The 14,623-nt window shown below is 40.6% G+C and overlaps 1 protein-coding gene across 1 annotated transcript; it reads right to left on the bottom strand.

Annotated features, from left to right (window-relative positions):
- Positions 1-8,782: 8,782 nt before the first annotated feature.
- LOC121874018 (serine/threonine-protein kinase meng-po-like) lies at positions 8,783-14,247 on the bottom strand. Its single transcript, XM_042377896.1, has 2 exons — positions 14,012-14,247; positions 8,783-10,330 (listed from the first exon to the last, which is right to left on the bottom strand). The coding sequence occupies exons 1-2, from the start codon at positions 14,219-14,221 to the stop codon at positions 9,473-9,475; spliced, it is 1,068 nt and encodes a 355-aa protein (XP_042233830.1). The 5' UTR covers positions 14,222-14,247; the 3' UTR covers positions 8,783-9,472.
- Between the last annotated feature and the right edge of the window lie 376 nt (positions 14,248-14,623).

Raw genomic sequence — 14,623 nt, 5'->3', positions numbered from 1 at the left:
GGCATTTACCACATTCCTTCAGACAGCTCTCACCTTGCCTGGCCACCAGTCAATTTGGTGATTGATACATATGTAGTTATTGAACTTTCGACCATACTTCCCGTGGCAAGTCGTGTTATATCTGCTATCATCTGGCTAGAGCAGGGGTCTGGGTCTACTGTACATAGTTATAAAAATATGATTTTTGGCCTCAATGGCTCTCAGCAGGTTCTTCCTCACAGTGCCTCAAATGTTTTAATGTGATGTGATCCAAGACTTGGCATACAGTTGTTATTGTTGAGTTAGGACAGTACAGTACAGTGCAGTGCAGTGCAGTGCAGTACAGTCTAGTACAGTACAGTCTAGTACAGTACAGTACAGTCTAGTACAGTACAGTCTAGTACAGTACAGTACAGTCTAGTACAGTACAGTCTAGTACAGTACAGTCTACAGTACAGTACACAGTAGTACAGTACAGTACAGTCTAGTACAGTACAGTACAGTCTTGTACAGTACAGTACAGTCTAGTACAGTACAGTCTAGTTCAGTACAGTGCAGTACAGTCTAGTACAGTACAGTCTAGTACAGTACAGTACAGTCTAGTACAGTCTAGTACAGTACAGTACAGTCTAGTACAGTACAGTCTAGTACAGTACAGTACAGTCTAGTACAGTACAGTACAGTCTAGTACAGTACAGTACAGTCTAGTACAGTACAGTCTAGTACAGTCTAGTACAGTACAGTCCAGTACAGTACAGTATAGTCCAGTACAGTTTAGTCTAGTACAGTACAGTACAGTCCAGTCCAGTACAGTACAGTACAGTACAGTACAGTCTAGTATAGTACAGTCCAGTACAGTACAGTCTAGTACAGTACAGTACAGTCTAGTACAGTACAGTCCAGTACAGTACAGTACAGTCTAGTACAGTACAGTACAGTATAGTACAGTACAGTTCAGTATAGTCTAGTACAGTACAGTATAGTACAGTACAGTACAGTACAGTCCAGTACGGTCCAGTCCAGTGCAGTACAGTACAGTACAGTCTAGTACAGTACAGTACAGTCTAGTACAGCACAGTCTAGTACAGCACAGTACAGTCTAGTACAGTCAGTACAGTATAGTTCAGCACAGTCTAGCACAGTACAGTACAGTACAGTCTAGTACAGTACAGTCTAGTACAGTCCAGTACAGTCCAATACAGTACAGTACAGTATAGTACAGTACAGTCCAGTACAGTACAGTCTAGTGCAGTACAGTACAGTCTAGTACAGTCCAGTACAGTACAGTGCAGTCGAGTACAGTCCAGTACAGTCCAGTCTAGTACAGTATAGTCTAGTACAGTACAGTCCAGTACAGTACAGTCTAGTACAGTACAGTACAGTCTAGTACAGTACAGTCCAGTACAGTACAGTCTAGTACAGTACAGTCTAGTACAGTCCAGTACAGTACAGTGCAGTCGAGTACAGTACAGTACAGTCTAGTACAGTCCAGTGCGGTACAGTCCAGTCTAGTCCAGTACAGTCCAGTCCAGTATAGTCCAGTACAGTCCAGTCCAGTATAGTCCAGTGCAGTATAGTACAGTACAGTATAGTAGTTCAGTACAGTCCAGTACAGTATAGTCCAGTACAGTCCAATACAGTACAGTATAGTAAGAGTCCAGTACAGTACAGTCCAGTACAGTTTAGTATAGTCCAGTACAGTTTAGTATATAGTCCAGTACAGTATAGTCCAGTCCAGTGCAGTCCAGTACAGTATAGTATAGTCCAGTCCAGTACAGTATAGTCCAGTACAGTATAGAACAGTACAGTACAGTATAGTATAGTATAGTATAGTACAGTCCAGTATAGTATAGTCCAGTCCAGTCCACTATAGTATAGTCCAGTATAGTATAGTCCAATACAGTCCAGTGCAGTACAGTACAGTATAGTATAGTATAGCACAGTCCAGTACAGTACAGTCCAGTACAGTACAGTCCAGTATAGTATAGTCCAGTCCAGTCCAGTATAGTATAGTCCAGTATAGTATAGTCCAATACAGTCCAGTCCAGTACAGTATAGTCTAGTACATAGTATAGTCCAGTACAGTATAGTCCAGTCCAGTACAGTACCGTATAGTATAGTATAGTACAGTACAGTACAGTATAGTCCAGTCCAGTATAGTCCAGTCCAGTACAGTACAGTACAGTATAGTATAGTATAGTATAGTATAGTATAGTACAGTACAGTACAGTACAGTACAGTATAGTCCAGTACAGTCCAGTGCAGTAAAGTCCAGTGCAGTACAGTATAGTCCAGTACAGTACAGTACAGTATAGTCCAGTACAGTATAGTCCTGTACAGTCCAGTCCACTACACTACAGTACAGTATAGTCCAGTACAGTCCAGTGCAGTCCAGTACAGTCCAGTCCAGTACAGTACAATATAGTATTGTCCAGTACAGTATAGTCCAGTACAGTATAGTCCAGTACAGTCCAGTGCAGTCCAGTACAGTCCAGTCCAGTACAGTACAATATAGTATTGTCCAGTACAGTGCAGTCCAGTACAGTCCAGCCCAGTACAGTACAGTATTGTCCAGTACAGTGTAGTCCAGTCCAGTACAGTCCAGTACAGTATACTATAGTCCAGTATATTATAATCCAGTACAGTCCAGTAGAGTATAGTATAGTATAGTACAGTACAGTCCAGTACAGTCCAGTACAGTACAGTCCAGTCCTGTACAGTGCAGTACAGTTCAGTCCAGTACATTCCAGTACAGTACAGTATTGTCCAGTACAGTGTAGTCGAGTACAGTACAGTATTGTACAGTATAGTATAGTCCAGTACAGTCCAGTCCAGTCCAGTACAGTATAGTATAGTCCAGTACAGTCCAGTCCAGTATAGTATAGTCCAGTACAGTATAGTATAGTATAGTCCTGTACAGTCCAGTACAGTACAGTCCAGTCTAGCAAAGTCCAATCCAGTACAGTATAGTCCAGTACAGTATAGTCCAGTACAGTATAGTCCAGTACAGCATAGTCCAGTTCAGTACAGTGCAGTACAGTTCAGTCCAGTACATTCCAGTACAGTACAGTATTGTCCAGTACAGTGTAGTCGAGTACAGTATAGTATAGTCCTGTACAGTGTAGTCCAGTACAGTACAGTACAGTCTAGTCCAGTACAGTATAGTACAGTCCAATACATTACAGTACAGTCCAGTATAGTACAGTCCAGTACAGTATAGTCCAGTACAGTCCACTATAGTCCAGTACAGTATAGTCCAGTACAGTACAGTCCAGTACAGTCTGGTATAGTCCAATACAGTACACTACAGTCCAGTCCTGTTCAGTACAGTACAGTCCAGTCCAGTACAGTCCAGTACAGTACAGTCCAGTACCGTCCAGTCCAGTACAGTCCATTACAGTATAGTCCAGTACAGTCCAGTATTGTACAGTCCAATACAGTATAGTCCATTCCAGTACAGTACAGTACAGCATAGTCCAGTACAGTACGGTACAGTCCAGTACAGTCCAGTTTAGTACAGCACAGTCCAGTTCAGTATAGTACAGTCCAGTACAGTATAGTCCAGTACAGTCCAGTACAGTATAGTCCAGTACAGTACAGTACAATACAGTTCAGTACAGTACAGTACAATACAGTTCAGTACAGTACAGTACGGTACAGTCCAGTCCAGTACAGTACAGTGCAGTACAATACAGTTCAGTACAGTACAGTACAGTCCAGTATAGTACAGTCCAGTACAGTATAGTCCAGTACAGTCCACTGTAGTCCAGTACAGTACAGTCCATTACAGTATAGTCCAGTACAGTCCAGTATAGTACAGTCCAATACAGTATAGTCCATTCCAGTACAGTACAGTACAGTCCAGTTTAGTTCAGCACAGTCCAGTACAGTATAGTTCAGTACAGTCCAGTACAGTCCAGTACAGTATAGTCCAGTACGGTACATTCCAGTACTGTCCATTACAGTACAGTCAATATTTGAAGCCTAGGAGGATATAACACTACAAATAACTTCAGTTTAGTACAGTACAGTCCAGTACAGCATAGTCCAGTCCAGTACAGTATGGTACAGTACAGTCCAGTTTAGTACAGCACAGTCCAGTACAGTACAGTACAGTACAGTACAGTCCAGTACAGTATAGTACAATACAGTACAGTCCAGTATAGTACAGTCCAGTACAGTACAGTTCAGTACAGTCCAGTACAGTCCAGTACAGTTCAGTACAGTCCAGTCCAGTACAGTTCAGTACAGTTCAGTACAGTTCAGTACAGTACAGTCCAGTTCAGTACAGTCCAGTACAGTCCAGTACAGTTCAGTACAGTCCAGTACAGTTCAGTACAGTACAGTCCAGTACAGTCTCGTACAGTTCAGTACTGTACAGTCCAGTACAGTACAATCCAGTACAGTACAGTACAGTTCAGTACAGTACAGTACAATCCAGTACAGTACAGTTCAGTACAGTCCAGTACAGTACAGTCTCGTACAGTTCAGTACTGTACAGTCCAGTACAGTACAATCCAGTACAGTACAGTACAGTTCAGTACAGTACAGTACAATCCAGTACAGTACAGTTCAGTACAGTCCAGTACAGTACAGTCTCGTACAGTTCAGTACTGTACAGTCCAGTACAGTACAATCCAGTACAGTACAGTTCAGTACAGTCCAGTACAGTACAGTCTCGTACAGTTCAGTACTGTACAGTCCAGTACAGTACAATCCAGTACAGTACAGTACAGTTCAGTACAGTTCAGTTCAATACAGTACAGTCCAGTACAGTTCTGTACAGTACAGTCCAGTACGGTACAGTCCAGTATAGTACAGTACAGTCCTGTACAGTTCAGTACAGTATAGTACAGTACAGTACAGTCCAGTATGGTACAGTCCAGTTCAGTACAATCCAGTACAGTACAGTTCAGTACAGTTCAGTACAGTACAGTACAGTACAGTACAGTACAGTACAGTACAGTCCAACCCAGTACAGTACAGTCCAGTACAGTTCAGTACAGTTCAGTACAGTACAGTACAGTATGGTACAGTCCAGTCCAGTGCAATCCAGTACAGTCCAGTACAGTTCAGTACAGTACATTCCAGTACAGTTCAGTACAATACAGACCAGTACAGTACAGTCCAGTACAATCCAGTACAGTACAGTCCAGTACAGTTCAGTACAGTACAGTTCAGTACTGTACAGTACAGTCCAGTACTGTACAGTACAGTCCAGTACGGTACAGTCCAGTCCAGTGCAATCCAGTACAGTTCAGTACAGTACAGTTCAGTACAGTACAGTTCAGTTCAGTACAATCCAGTACAGTCCAGTACGGTACAGTCCAGTCCAGTGCAATCCAGTACAGTCCAGTACAGTACAGTTCAGTACAGCACAGTCCAGTACATTCCAGTCCAGTACAGTCCAGTACAGTACAGTTCAGTTCAGTACAGTACAGTACAGTACAGTCCAGTATAGTTCAGTTCAGTACAATCCAGTACAATCCAGTATGGTACACTCTAGTTCAGTACAGTTCAGTACAGTCCAGTCCAGTACAGTTCAGTACAGTCCAGTACAGTTCAGTACAGTACAGTCCAGTAAGGTACAGTCCAGTACAGTCCAGCACAGTTCAGTACAGTTCAGTACAATACAATCCAGTACAGTACAGTACAGTCCAGTCAATATTTGAAGCTTAGGAGGATGTAACGCTACAAATAACTTCATTTATAAACACCCTCATTGGCTTATTCATTCACCACATTGACAACTAGACCCTTAACTCCTGTAATCAGCTGTTAATGACCTTATTCTTGGATCAAGTCACATGTGATTTTCTGAATCACTCAATAACAATCATACATATATTAACATTTGTTGTCATTATTTGTAACTTATACCGTAATGCCTCTTTTACCCTAAAATCTATATATTATATTAGGGCACATGATTTAACACATCATAAGCACACTTGGAGATGCTACTTATACTGGATTAACTTTTGAAGACATAGTCACCAGATTGCTGCAACTTGGTTTAGAGTGAAGCTAATGTAAGTCTTCCTTTGTAGTAAGGATCTTAATGTTGGTAAATACGCACTGGTCAGTCATGTGATGCATCGTAGTGTGATGGAGAGAATAACAGGGAACAAGGTGACCAAGAAGGATTGTAGTACTGTATGGAGGAGGATGACAAGGAGGATTGTAGTATGGAGGATGTGGCCAAGAAGGGTTGTAGTATGGAGGATGTGGCCAAGAGGATTGTAGTATGGAGGATGATGACAGGAAGGATTGTAGTATGGAGGAGTGATGACAAGGAGGATTTTAGTATGGAGGATGTGGCCAAGAAGGGTTGTAGTATGGACGATGTGGCCAAGAGGATTGTAGTATGGAGGATGATGACAGGAAGGATTGTAGTATGGAGGAGTGATGACAAGGAGGATTGTAGTATGGAGGATGTGGCCAAGAAGAGTTGTAGTATGGAGGATGTGGCCAAGAGGATTGTAGTATGGAGGATGATGACAGGAAGGATTGTAGTATGGAGGAGTGATGACAAGGAGGATTTTAGTATGGAGGATGTGGCCAAGAAGGGTTGTAATATGGACGATGTGGCCAAGATGGGTTGTAGTATGGACGATGTGGCCAAGAAGGGTTGTAGTATGGACGATGTGGCCAAGAGGATTGTAGTATGGAGGATGATGACAGGAAGTATTGTAGTATGGAGGAAAGGTAAGATGGTCAGTGATGAAAGATGCCCACAAGAGAGTATCATGAAACGACTATTTTTGGAAATGACACAAAACTAAACAGCAAAACTTAATGTATTGTAAAGAAAAAACCTGATGATTGTTAGCTCAAGTTTATCTGCTACAAAAGAAAAATGAGTAGCAGCATTGTCCATTTTGTAGAGGCGCGTGTGACCAGGGATGATTTGTATCACGTAGCTAAGAAGTGACATCTAAGACATACCGTACATATACTGGTTATAATACTTGATTGCTTGGATGTGAAATTGCCCACCTTATTCAAAACTCTTCTTGTGACTATATATTGAGCAGCAACTCTCAGCCTAACGTCTAGCCATAAGAGTACTTGTATATGCATGACAAAAACACCATTATGCTATCTTGTGCAACATGGTGGAATATGTACAAGTCATCTTAAAGCTCTACACTTAGGAAGACAAACATGGCCTCGTAAAATATTTAGGGGAAGTTTATAATAGTTTCCCATCTGGGTTACATTAAGGAAAAAATGTTTGACAGAGTTACACTTTTGCTCAATGTAGGATTGGGTTACTTGCTGAAAGGTTAACTCCTTGAGTATGATGACTTAACACCTTAAGTATACTATAGTCTCATAAAGGGATTTAATCCTTATATTCAAAGCATTAATGCATTACACTCTAGGGATTGAATCATGGTACTCATGGGTTTACAATACTAACAGAAGGAGCTTTAGGCTTGATGTTTTGTCAAGACTTTATCAAAGGAATGAAGACACAGTTCAGAGTACTGTTATTTATACTAAAAAGTTGGATCCACAGTAGTAGGTGGAGATTTGTCTCATCCCTCCATTGGTCATTTGGTGTTGCTACTGTTTCTTTTCTCCATCAGTTGTGTGCCACCATCTGGCCTGTCTCTCCATAATGTAATGTGCTTTGGGTTACGTCCTTCTTGTGTTAAGTCCACTACCCATTGACCCAGAGTAAATAACAAAGGCTGGCGTGGCCATTGGATTCTTCCTGGTGGCTCACAGAATATGCAACGCTGAATACCTGGAGGATGAGCTGGCTTACATCTTCAAAACCTTCTCAAAGCTGGGCTACCCAAGAGGAGTTACTGATATAACTACAGAAAATGACCAGATGCATCATCAATGGAGGACCTAACACAACACAAGAAGGACGTAACCCAAAGCACATTACATTATGGAGAGACAGGCCAGATGGTGGCACACAACTGCTGGAGAAAAGAAACAGTAGCAACACCAAATGACCAATGGAGGGATGAGACAAATCTCCACCTACTACTGTGGATCCAACTTTTTAGTATAAATAACAGTACTCTGAACTGTGTCTTCATTCCTTTGATAAAGTCTTGACAAAACATCAAGCCTAAAGCCCCTTCTGTTAGTCGTGTTTCCTTCACTACCATACTACCATTTATCAGCAATAAACAATGATCATGAGTTTAAGTCATTGCACTCAGGTAAATGAGATATCTTATTAATTTTACTCTGGTGGTGGCATCTAATTTGAAGGTTGATTACACTGTGCAGGTAATTATATATAATATTAACCTTAAAGCCCATGAATATTGAATGATCACACTGTACATGCAACTGATGTCTCCAGCAAACAAACTTTCTATTTGCAACTTTTTTTTTTGGTGTGGTCACCTTATAAGATAGGTTAGTTTAATGATTATTTTGTAGAATGGTATATATCCTAACTGTTTGACAATGGCAGTTAAGGTGTTGGTGTTGTGGTTGAGTATGATCAGAGTGGCTACATCACTCCCCCACACCCATCAACCTGTGCTACTTTCTCAACACACTCAAACAATTACTGAGGACACATGATGCAGGTACCACATGGAAACACAAAATGATCCAAGTGTTTTTGTGATTATTAACAACTTGACGGGGTACTTTACTTTTTACTTTATCCTCTTGGCCATAGCTCACCCTATAGTATAAGCTAGGCATTTGCAAGTGCTCTGCTCTCTCTGGTTAACTGAGGTGCCATAGAGCCGGCTCCAGTCTGGTGGCCCTTCTTTGGACATTTTCAATTCCTCCTTACTGTTGGTAAGGCTTGGTGTATCCTTTTGCATTTTGTGATGTTGAATCTTAACAGCCATTCCTTGAGGGAGTACTGTACTGTACTTTAATTTATCCTCTTCACCAGTGGTCAGTTTGTTAGCCACTTGGGCAGTCAGTCGTGTCTCTGTTACTCACTGTTGGCAAGTACTGGCTCCAGATTGCACCTGAACCTGCATTAGTGTTGGTTAAATCTGGTCTTGAATGTGTTCACACTCGGTGCCATCACAACACTCTCTGGCAGGTTATTCCAAGAGTTCATAACTTTCACTCCAAGAATGTTTGCCCTGATAATTTTATGAGCTTGTGGTTTCATTAACCTGAGGCTGTGACCTTTAGTGAGGCAGGCTGTAGGCATGAACTGACACCTACTGATCACAAAATCACATTTAGTTTTTACTCCATCTGGTTCCTAGTGGCTACTTTGCATTAATATACATACACATACATAAGTGTCAAGTTAGAGGAGGTGGAAGTGTAAATCAGGGCATACTGAGTCAAAATCACTCAAGAACAGCATCTTCACTATAATTCAGAAGGCAGTTATCTATGGATGAACACCAAAATGTTCCGTTCTTATGATCTTAGGTAAAGAAACTTACATTTGTCTGCAGAACATTATAAGCTTTTTCCACTTACAGATTAACATAGACTTGTACATAAGTTTATTTTGGTTTTGTTTAATGATGACAGATTACACTGAAGAGTAATTAGTAGAGGTGCTAAATGAGGAAGTTGAGGAAGATGAGTTGAGCCATGAGAAAGATGAGGAAGAAGATGAGGAGGATGAAGACTTGTGCCATGCATGGTTTTTACGGCGGTGCTTGACAGATAGGTTCGGTGATGTGAACCGCAACAGTTCTGCCAGAAAACGTCTTCGACTTGACACCCTCCCCTGTGGTGGCTGCTCCGGGGCCTCGTGTTCTTGTGGGCGTAGTGGCTCTTTTAGATCTTCGGTAAGTGAGGAGTACGGCCGAAAATGTTGGATTGACACCAGAGATGAACTAAATTCATGAATGTCACTTCTGTCTCGAGATTTTATCAGCCAATCATCCTCGAGGTACTTGAACACTTCCTTAGCAGGATAACGCGACCATCCACGTGGCTCTAGGAGACGACGTAAGAGTCGCAGAAGACGAACCGTGAACCTCTTGAAGGATCTTGGCACCCGTATGGACTTGACCTGCTGCCAGTTTCGAAAGGCGGCATACTCGGGGTCGGTGACATCAGTGGTGGCCCAAGGTTTGTTTCCTGTGAGACAGTGAATGATGAGAATACCTAAGGCCCAGGAGTCTAAAGAAGTGCCAGTGTAATATCCTTCAGCTCCCTCACTGCGACTCAGCTCAGGTGGACTATACGGTCCGACAAAGAGGCGACGACGCACGAACGTTCCGCCTCGACACGTTGAGCCAAAGTCGGTGATCTTGACGAGTGAAAGATTAGGTCTGAAGATGAGTATGTTATCAGGGGTGATACTACCATGTACTAACTGGAATCCATGCAGGTAAGTTAGTGCACTGGCTACCTGCTCAGCCACCCACCGGGTTTGTACCTGGAAAGAAGAATCATCCTGAATAATTAAGGAACTAATAATCAAAATCTTTCTTTAGACAAATGGTTAACTTTTTTTAAGAAAACTACAGGAGGTACAGACAAGGACAACCATGAGAGATGAGAAAATAACAGACAAAAAATTGGATTCTTGAGTTATTTACAGTACTTGATTCATTGTGTTAACATTGGCTATAAACTGCTGTTATTCATAAGTGAGGGATACTAGAAACTGATAAGAATGATTGATTATTTGGATCACCTCAAGATTAGGCACCCCAACTTATTTTACCTGATGATTAAACACCATAATGCAAACTTAACCTAACCCAATATAAACCCTCTAGGTAGCTTTAGAGCATAGATGCACAACCTTTCCGCTTCCGGGGCCACATCACCAAACTAACTTGTAAGCGAGGACTGCAAGATTCATGAGTCACCATAATTACATATTCAACTTCTCTACTCAAACACACATACATACGTTTATTATTTTTTTAAATCAAATATAATCCTTTTACTTAAACTAGAGATAACCAAGAATTTGTTGTCACACATAATTAATTTTAGTCTGTAACTTCATAAAAAGGACCACAGTATTACCATAAAAAATAATGATTGGAAACGAAGTGCTTACCTGGCATATAATGTGACAAATTTTTCTTTTTGTGATGTTTGACATTGTGACTTGTCAAGATTCAACAGACTAAATGTTTGCTCACAGATGTATGTGGAGCCAAATAAGCATGCATAAATAGCAGCCTCATTTCTCAAAGATGGATACTGATCTTAAGGCAAGCACCTGTAAAAATTGAGAAAGTTTCCTTCCATAAATTTAGCACGAAGACTGTCACTATTCTGGAGATCAATCAGTTCTAACTGGGCCTCTAGTTAACTGTCTTCAGGTGATAGAGAGAAGGGATTGCTGAACAGTTGCAAGTTTTTCTACTTTTTTTGTCTCTAAATCGCCTATCAAACACTTCCTGGAGATTTCCTATAATTGTTCCATAGTTTTCAGCTTTGTGATGTATACTGTGCTTTTCAAGCATAGTTTGATATGTTGGAAAGTGTCCCAACTCTCCTTTAATGAGTTGTGACTGAAACAGCTTAAGTTTTTGTTCAAAAGATGACACTTGGTTACGACCCTGAAGTTTGGCATTCAAGTTACTGACGTCCCCGGGTTACGGAAATTCGCTCTTACGGATTTTGTAAATTATGACCAATAAATTTGGGATACGGAAAAAAATTCGCCCTTACGTAAATTGGGTAAATTTTTAAGTTAATTTTTTTCAATACTATTAGAAAAAAAATTCACAGAAATTATGCACTTTATTTTGTGTGGATTTCTTGGTGGTTTGCTACAATACTGTACAGGGCGATGCAGGAGCCAGTAGTGCCCCTCCGTCTCCCTCCCAGTAACTCCAATTGCACCACCTTACCCTAACGCAGCACTCAACATCGTTTATGGTAGATTAAATTTAAGTGTTTTGTATATTTATTATCATATTACACTATATCATAAAATAATCAATGTGTGTTAAAAAAAATTTTTTCATTCATAAATGTGTCTTGCATTACGTCTTTTTGCCGACAATATTTCCTTGGGAACGCATCTCCAATTATATAATGGAAGTCAATGGAAAAATTGATGACACGTTACTGACAAATTTTCAAGGACACATAACCCGGCGGATGCCTGTGATTAAATGACTGGTGATATCAACAAGAAATGCCAGATCACAAAGCCACTTCACATTTTCAAGCTGTAGAACCACTTCACTCTTTTCATTAAGAAATATCACTATTTCATCCAGGAGGTTGATGAATCATTGCAGTGTATTTCCCCGACATAACCACCTGACTTCAGTGAAAAACACCAGATCACCATACTCAGTTTCAATTTCTTCTAGAAACTGCTTGAATTGGTGATGGTTCAAAGCTTGCGATTTCATGAAGTTGACTGTTGAGGCTACAATTTTCATTGCATTTTCAAAGTTCAGTTGTTTTCCACACAAATTCTGTTGATGTATTATGCAGTGAAACTGTTGTTATGCCAACTAAGTTGTCTATATTCAACTCAATAGTGCTAATTTGCTCCAGAAGTCCACTTAGCAAGTCACTCCCTTTAGTTTGCCCAGCCAGAGAACTGAGACCAACAAGTTCTTCACGGACAGTGAAGTCGTCTGTTACACCGCATACGAAAATTAATAACCAAGCCGTAGATGTTACATCGGCCGATTCGTCAGCGGCTGCGGAAAAGTACACAAAGTTATTACCTTTCTCTTTCGGCTGGTCTACTATGTCACTTGATAAATCACGAATTCTGTGTTGCAATGTCATGCGATTCAAACTTTTGTTTTCAAACTTCTTCACTACATCTGTACAAAGTTTTTGAGCACCAATAACCATACACTTTTTCACCAAATCACCATCTGTAAATGACCGTGAACATTTTGCTATCAGATATACAACTTATAGTTCACTTGTGTCACTTCTTGTGCCTCTTTCTTCCTCTGAGTGAACATGTTTTTCTGCATCAAAGAATTTATTTTCTGTTTTCTCATTTCACCTTTGATTTCTCCATATGCTTTATGCTTGGATAAACAATGTCTTTGCAAATAATGCTCCTTACAAATTGCCACACAACTTTGACAAATCAAACAAATAATTTTCTTTGCATTGTTTTACACAAAGAAATCGTTATAGGTCCATATTTCTTGAAAGTTTCTGTTCTCGTCCTCAAGTTTTCTCTTTTGTGATGTATTTTTTTCAGTCGACTTACTAGTCATTGTGAGGGGGTAAAAAATATTCAGTAATGCTCCAATAATGGTAATTGTCTCAAGCGAGTGCCAGAGGATATTGTTTCAGTCAATCAATGAATCACCTCAGCTGAGTCCCAGCCAAAACTTCTGGAGTTCGTCGTATATACAGTATGAGTGGTTGTGATGCCATAATTCTCTTCTTATTTTTATTAGTAATAATTTATTTTTGTAAAATATGAGCCGTATAATTTTCTCGTTCATTTCTATGGGTTTCTCATGGATAAAAGTTAGATATGTTGAGGAAGACATAATACTGAGATAATATCAACTGGCTTAATGGCAACAGTGCTCCCGCCTAGACAGCCTGGCTCTCAGATCGACACATTCACTTCCCGTCCACCTTTGGACCTGCTGCTGACTGTGATCTCCAAACTGTTACAGCAATTTGAAATTGTTTTTACATTTCAGTAAAATGCAATACAAAAATGAAAGACAAATAAGCTTTTCAGTATCGTTGGTAAAAACTGTAAGTGTAAACTGAATGAAGGTAGAGATTGTTCCCATTGCCCCAAGTCCCAGTTTTATTTCATATTAATTTTGTATTTCAACAGTCTTGATAACATAAGACACCGAGGGCCGCAACAGAGCTACTGAAGGGCCGCAGGTTGTGCATACCTGCTTTAGAGTGTCTAAACATGAGTGAAATACGTTGAGGTGACTAATCTTCCTATGATCTGATTACTGTACTCAGTTGGAGATTAGAAACACCACCACTTGTCCAGTCAGTGAAGCCAAGCAATGATGGGTCTGGTTAGTACTTGGATGGGTGACATACTGGAAATAAGCATCTCATGGTTTTGTTGGCCATCTTTGGTCACTAAATATCAACTACACTATATTATTATATCACTGATATTTACCTCATCAATGGTCCTGGAGGTGAGGTGAGAAGCCAGGTCCCCATAAGGTGCATACTCCATGGGATACACAATGTAGAGATCAGTCTGGAAAAGTCTGGAAGTGGCAGATGCTAGATTTGGGTGATCAAGGTGTGAAGCGTAGTGGTACTCGCGCTGCACGTCCCTCCTCCTGCACACGTCGCGACATACGGCCTTCAGTGCTACTTCCATTCCTGTCAGTCTTGTAGCAGCGAGATAGATCTGTTGCGGTTGTTGGCATCAGTGATGTATACAACAAGAACATTGATAGTTGGTTCTCTGGTACAGTGCATTGATCATTTGGTTAAATTCAAAGTAAATTACTGTCCAGGATGGTGAATTTATATTACAGTAGTCAAAATAATATTTCATAGTGCAGTACAGTATCAGTAAACAGAGAAGCAACAGAAGTAAACCAGATTTGGGGACTTTATTATGAAAGGAAAATGTGTTTGCAGATCATTTCTTCTAACCAGTTCAGTACAGTAGAAGTCCAAAAATCCGGATGCCAGAAATCTGGACCACCTGAGAATCCGGACTTTTTGAAAACTCAAACTTTTTAAATTTAGCGGGCTTTTGTGTGTGTGTGTGTGT

The sequence above is a fragment of the Homarus americanus genome, unplaced genomic scaffold (assembly GCF_018991925.1).
Source record: "Homarus americanus isolate GMGI-L3 unplaced genomic scaffold, GMGI_Hamer_2.0 scaffold25827, whole genome shotgun sequence".
NCBI lineage: Eukaryota > Metazoa > Arthropoda > Malacostraca > Decapoda > Nephropidae > Homarus > Homarus americanus.
This window is presented reverse-complemented; position numbering and strand designations above follow the sequence as displayed.

What these genes read in the sequence shown, in the direction of transcription:
- LOC121874018 (XM_042377896.1), bottom strand. Translation starts at nt 14,221, where the DNA reads ATGGAAGTAGCACTGAAGGCCGTATGTCGCGACGTGTGCAGGAGGAGG. An exon ending in CCTCCAGGACCATTGATGAG is followed by an intron (nt 10,331 to 14,011) that starts GTAAATATCAGT and finishes TCTTCTTTCCAG; the next exon opens with GTACAAACCCGGTGGGTGGC.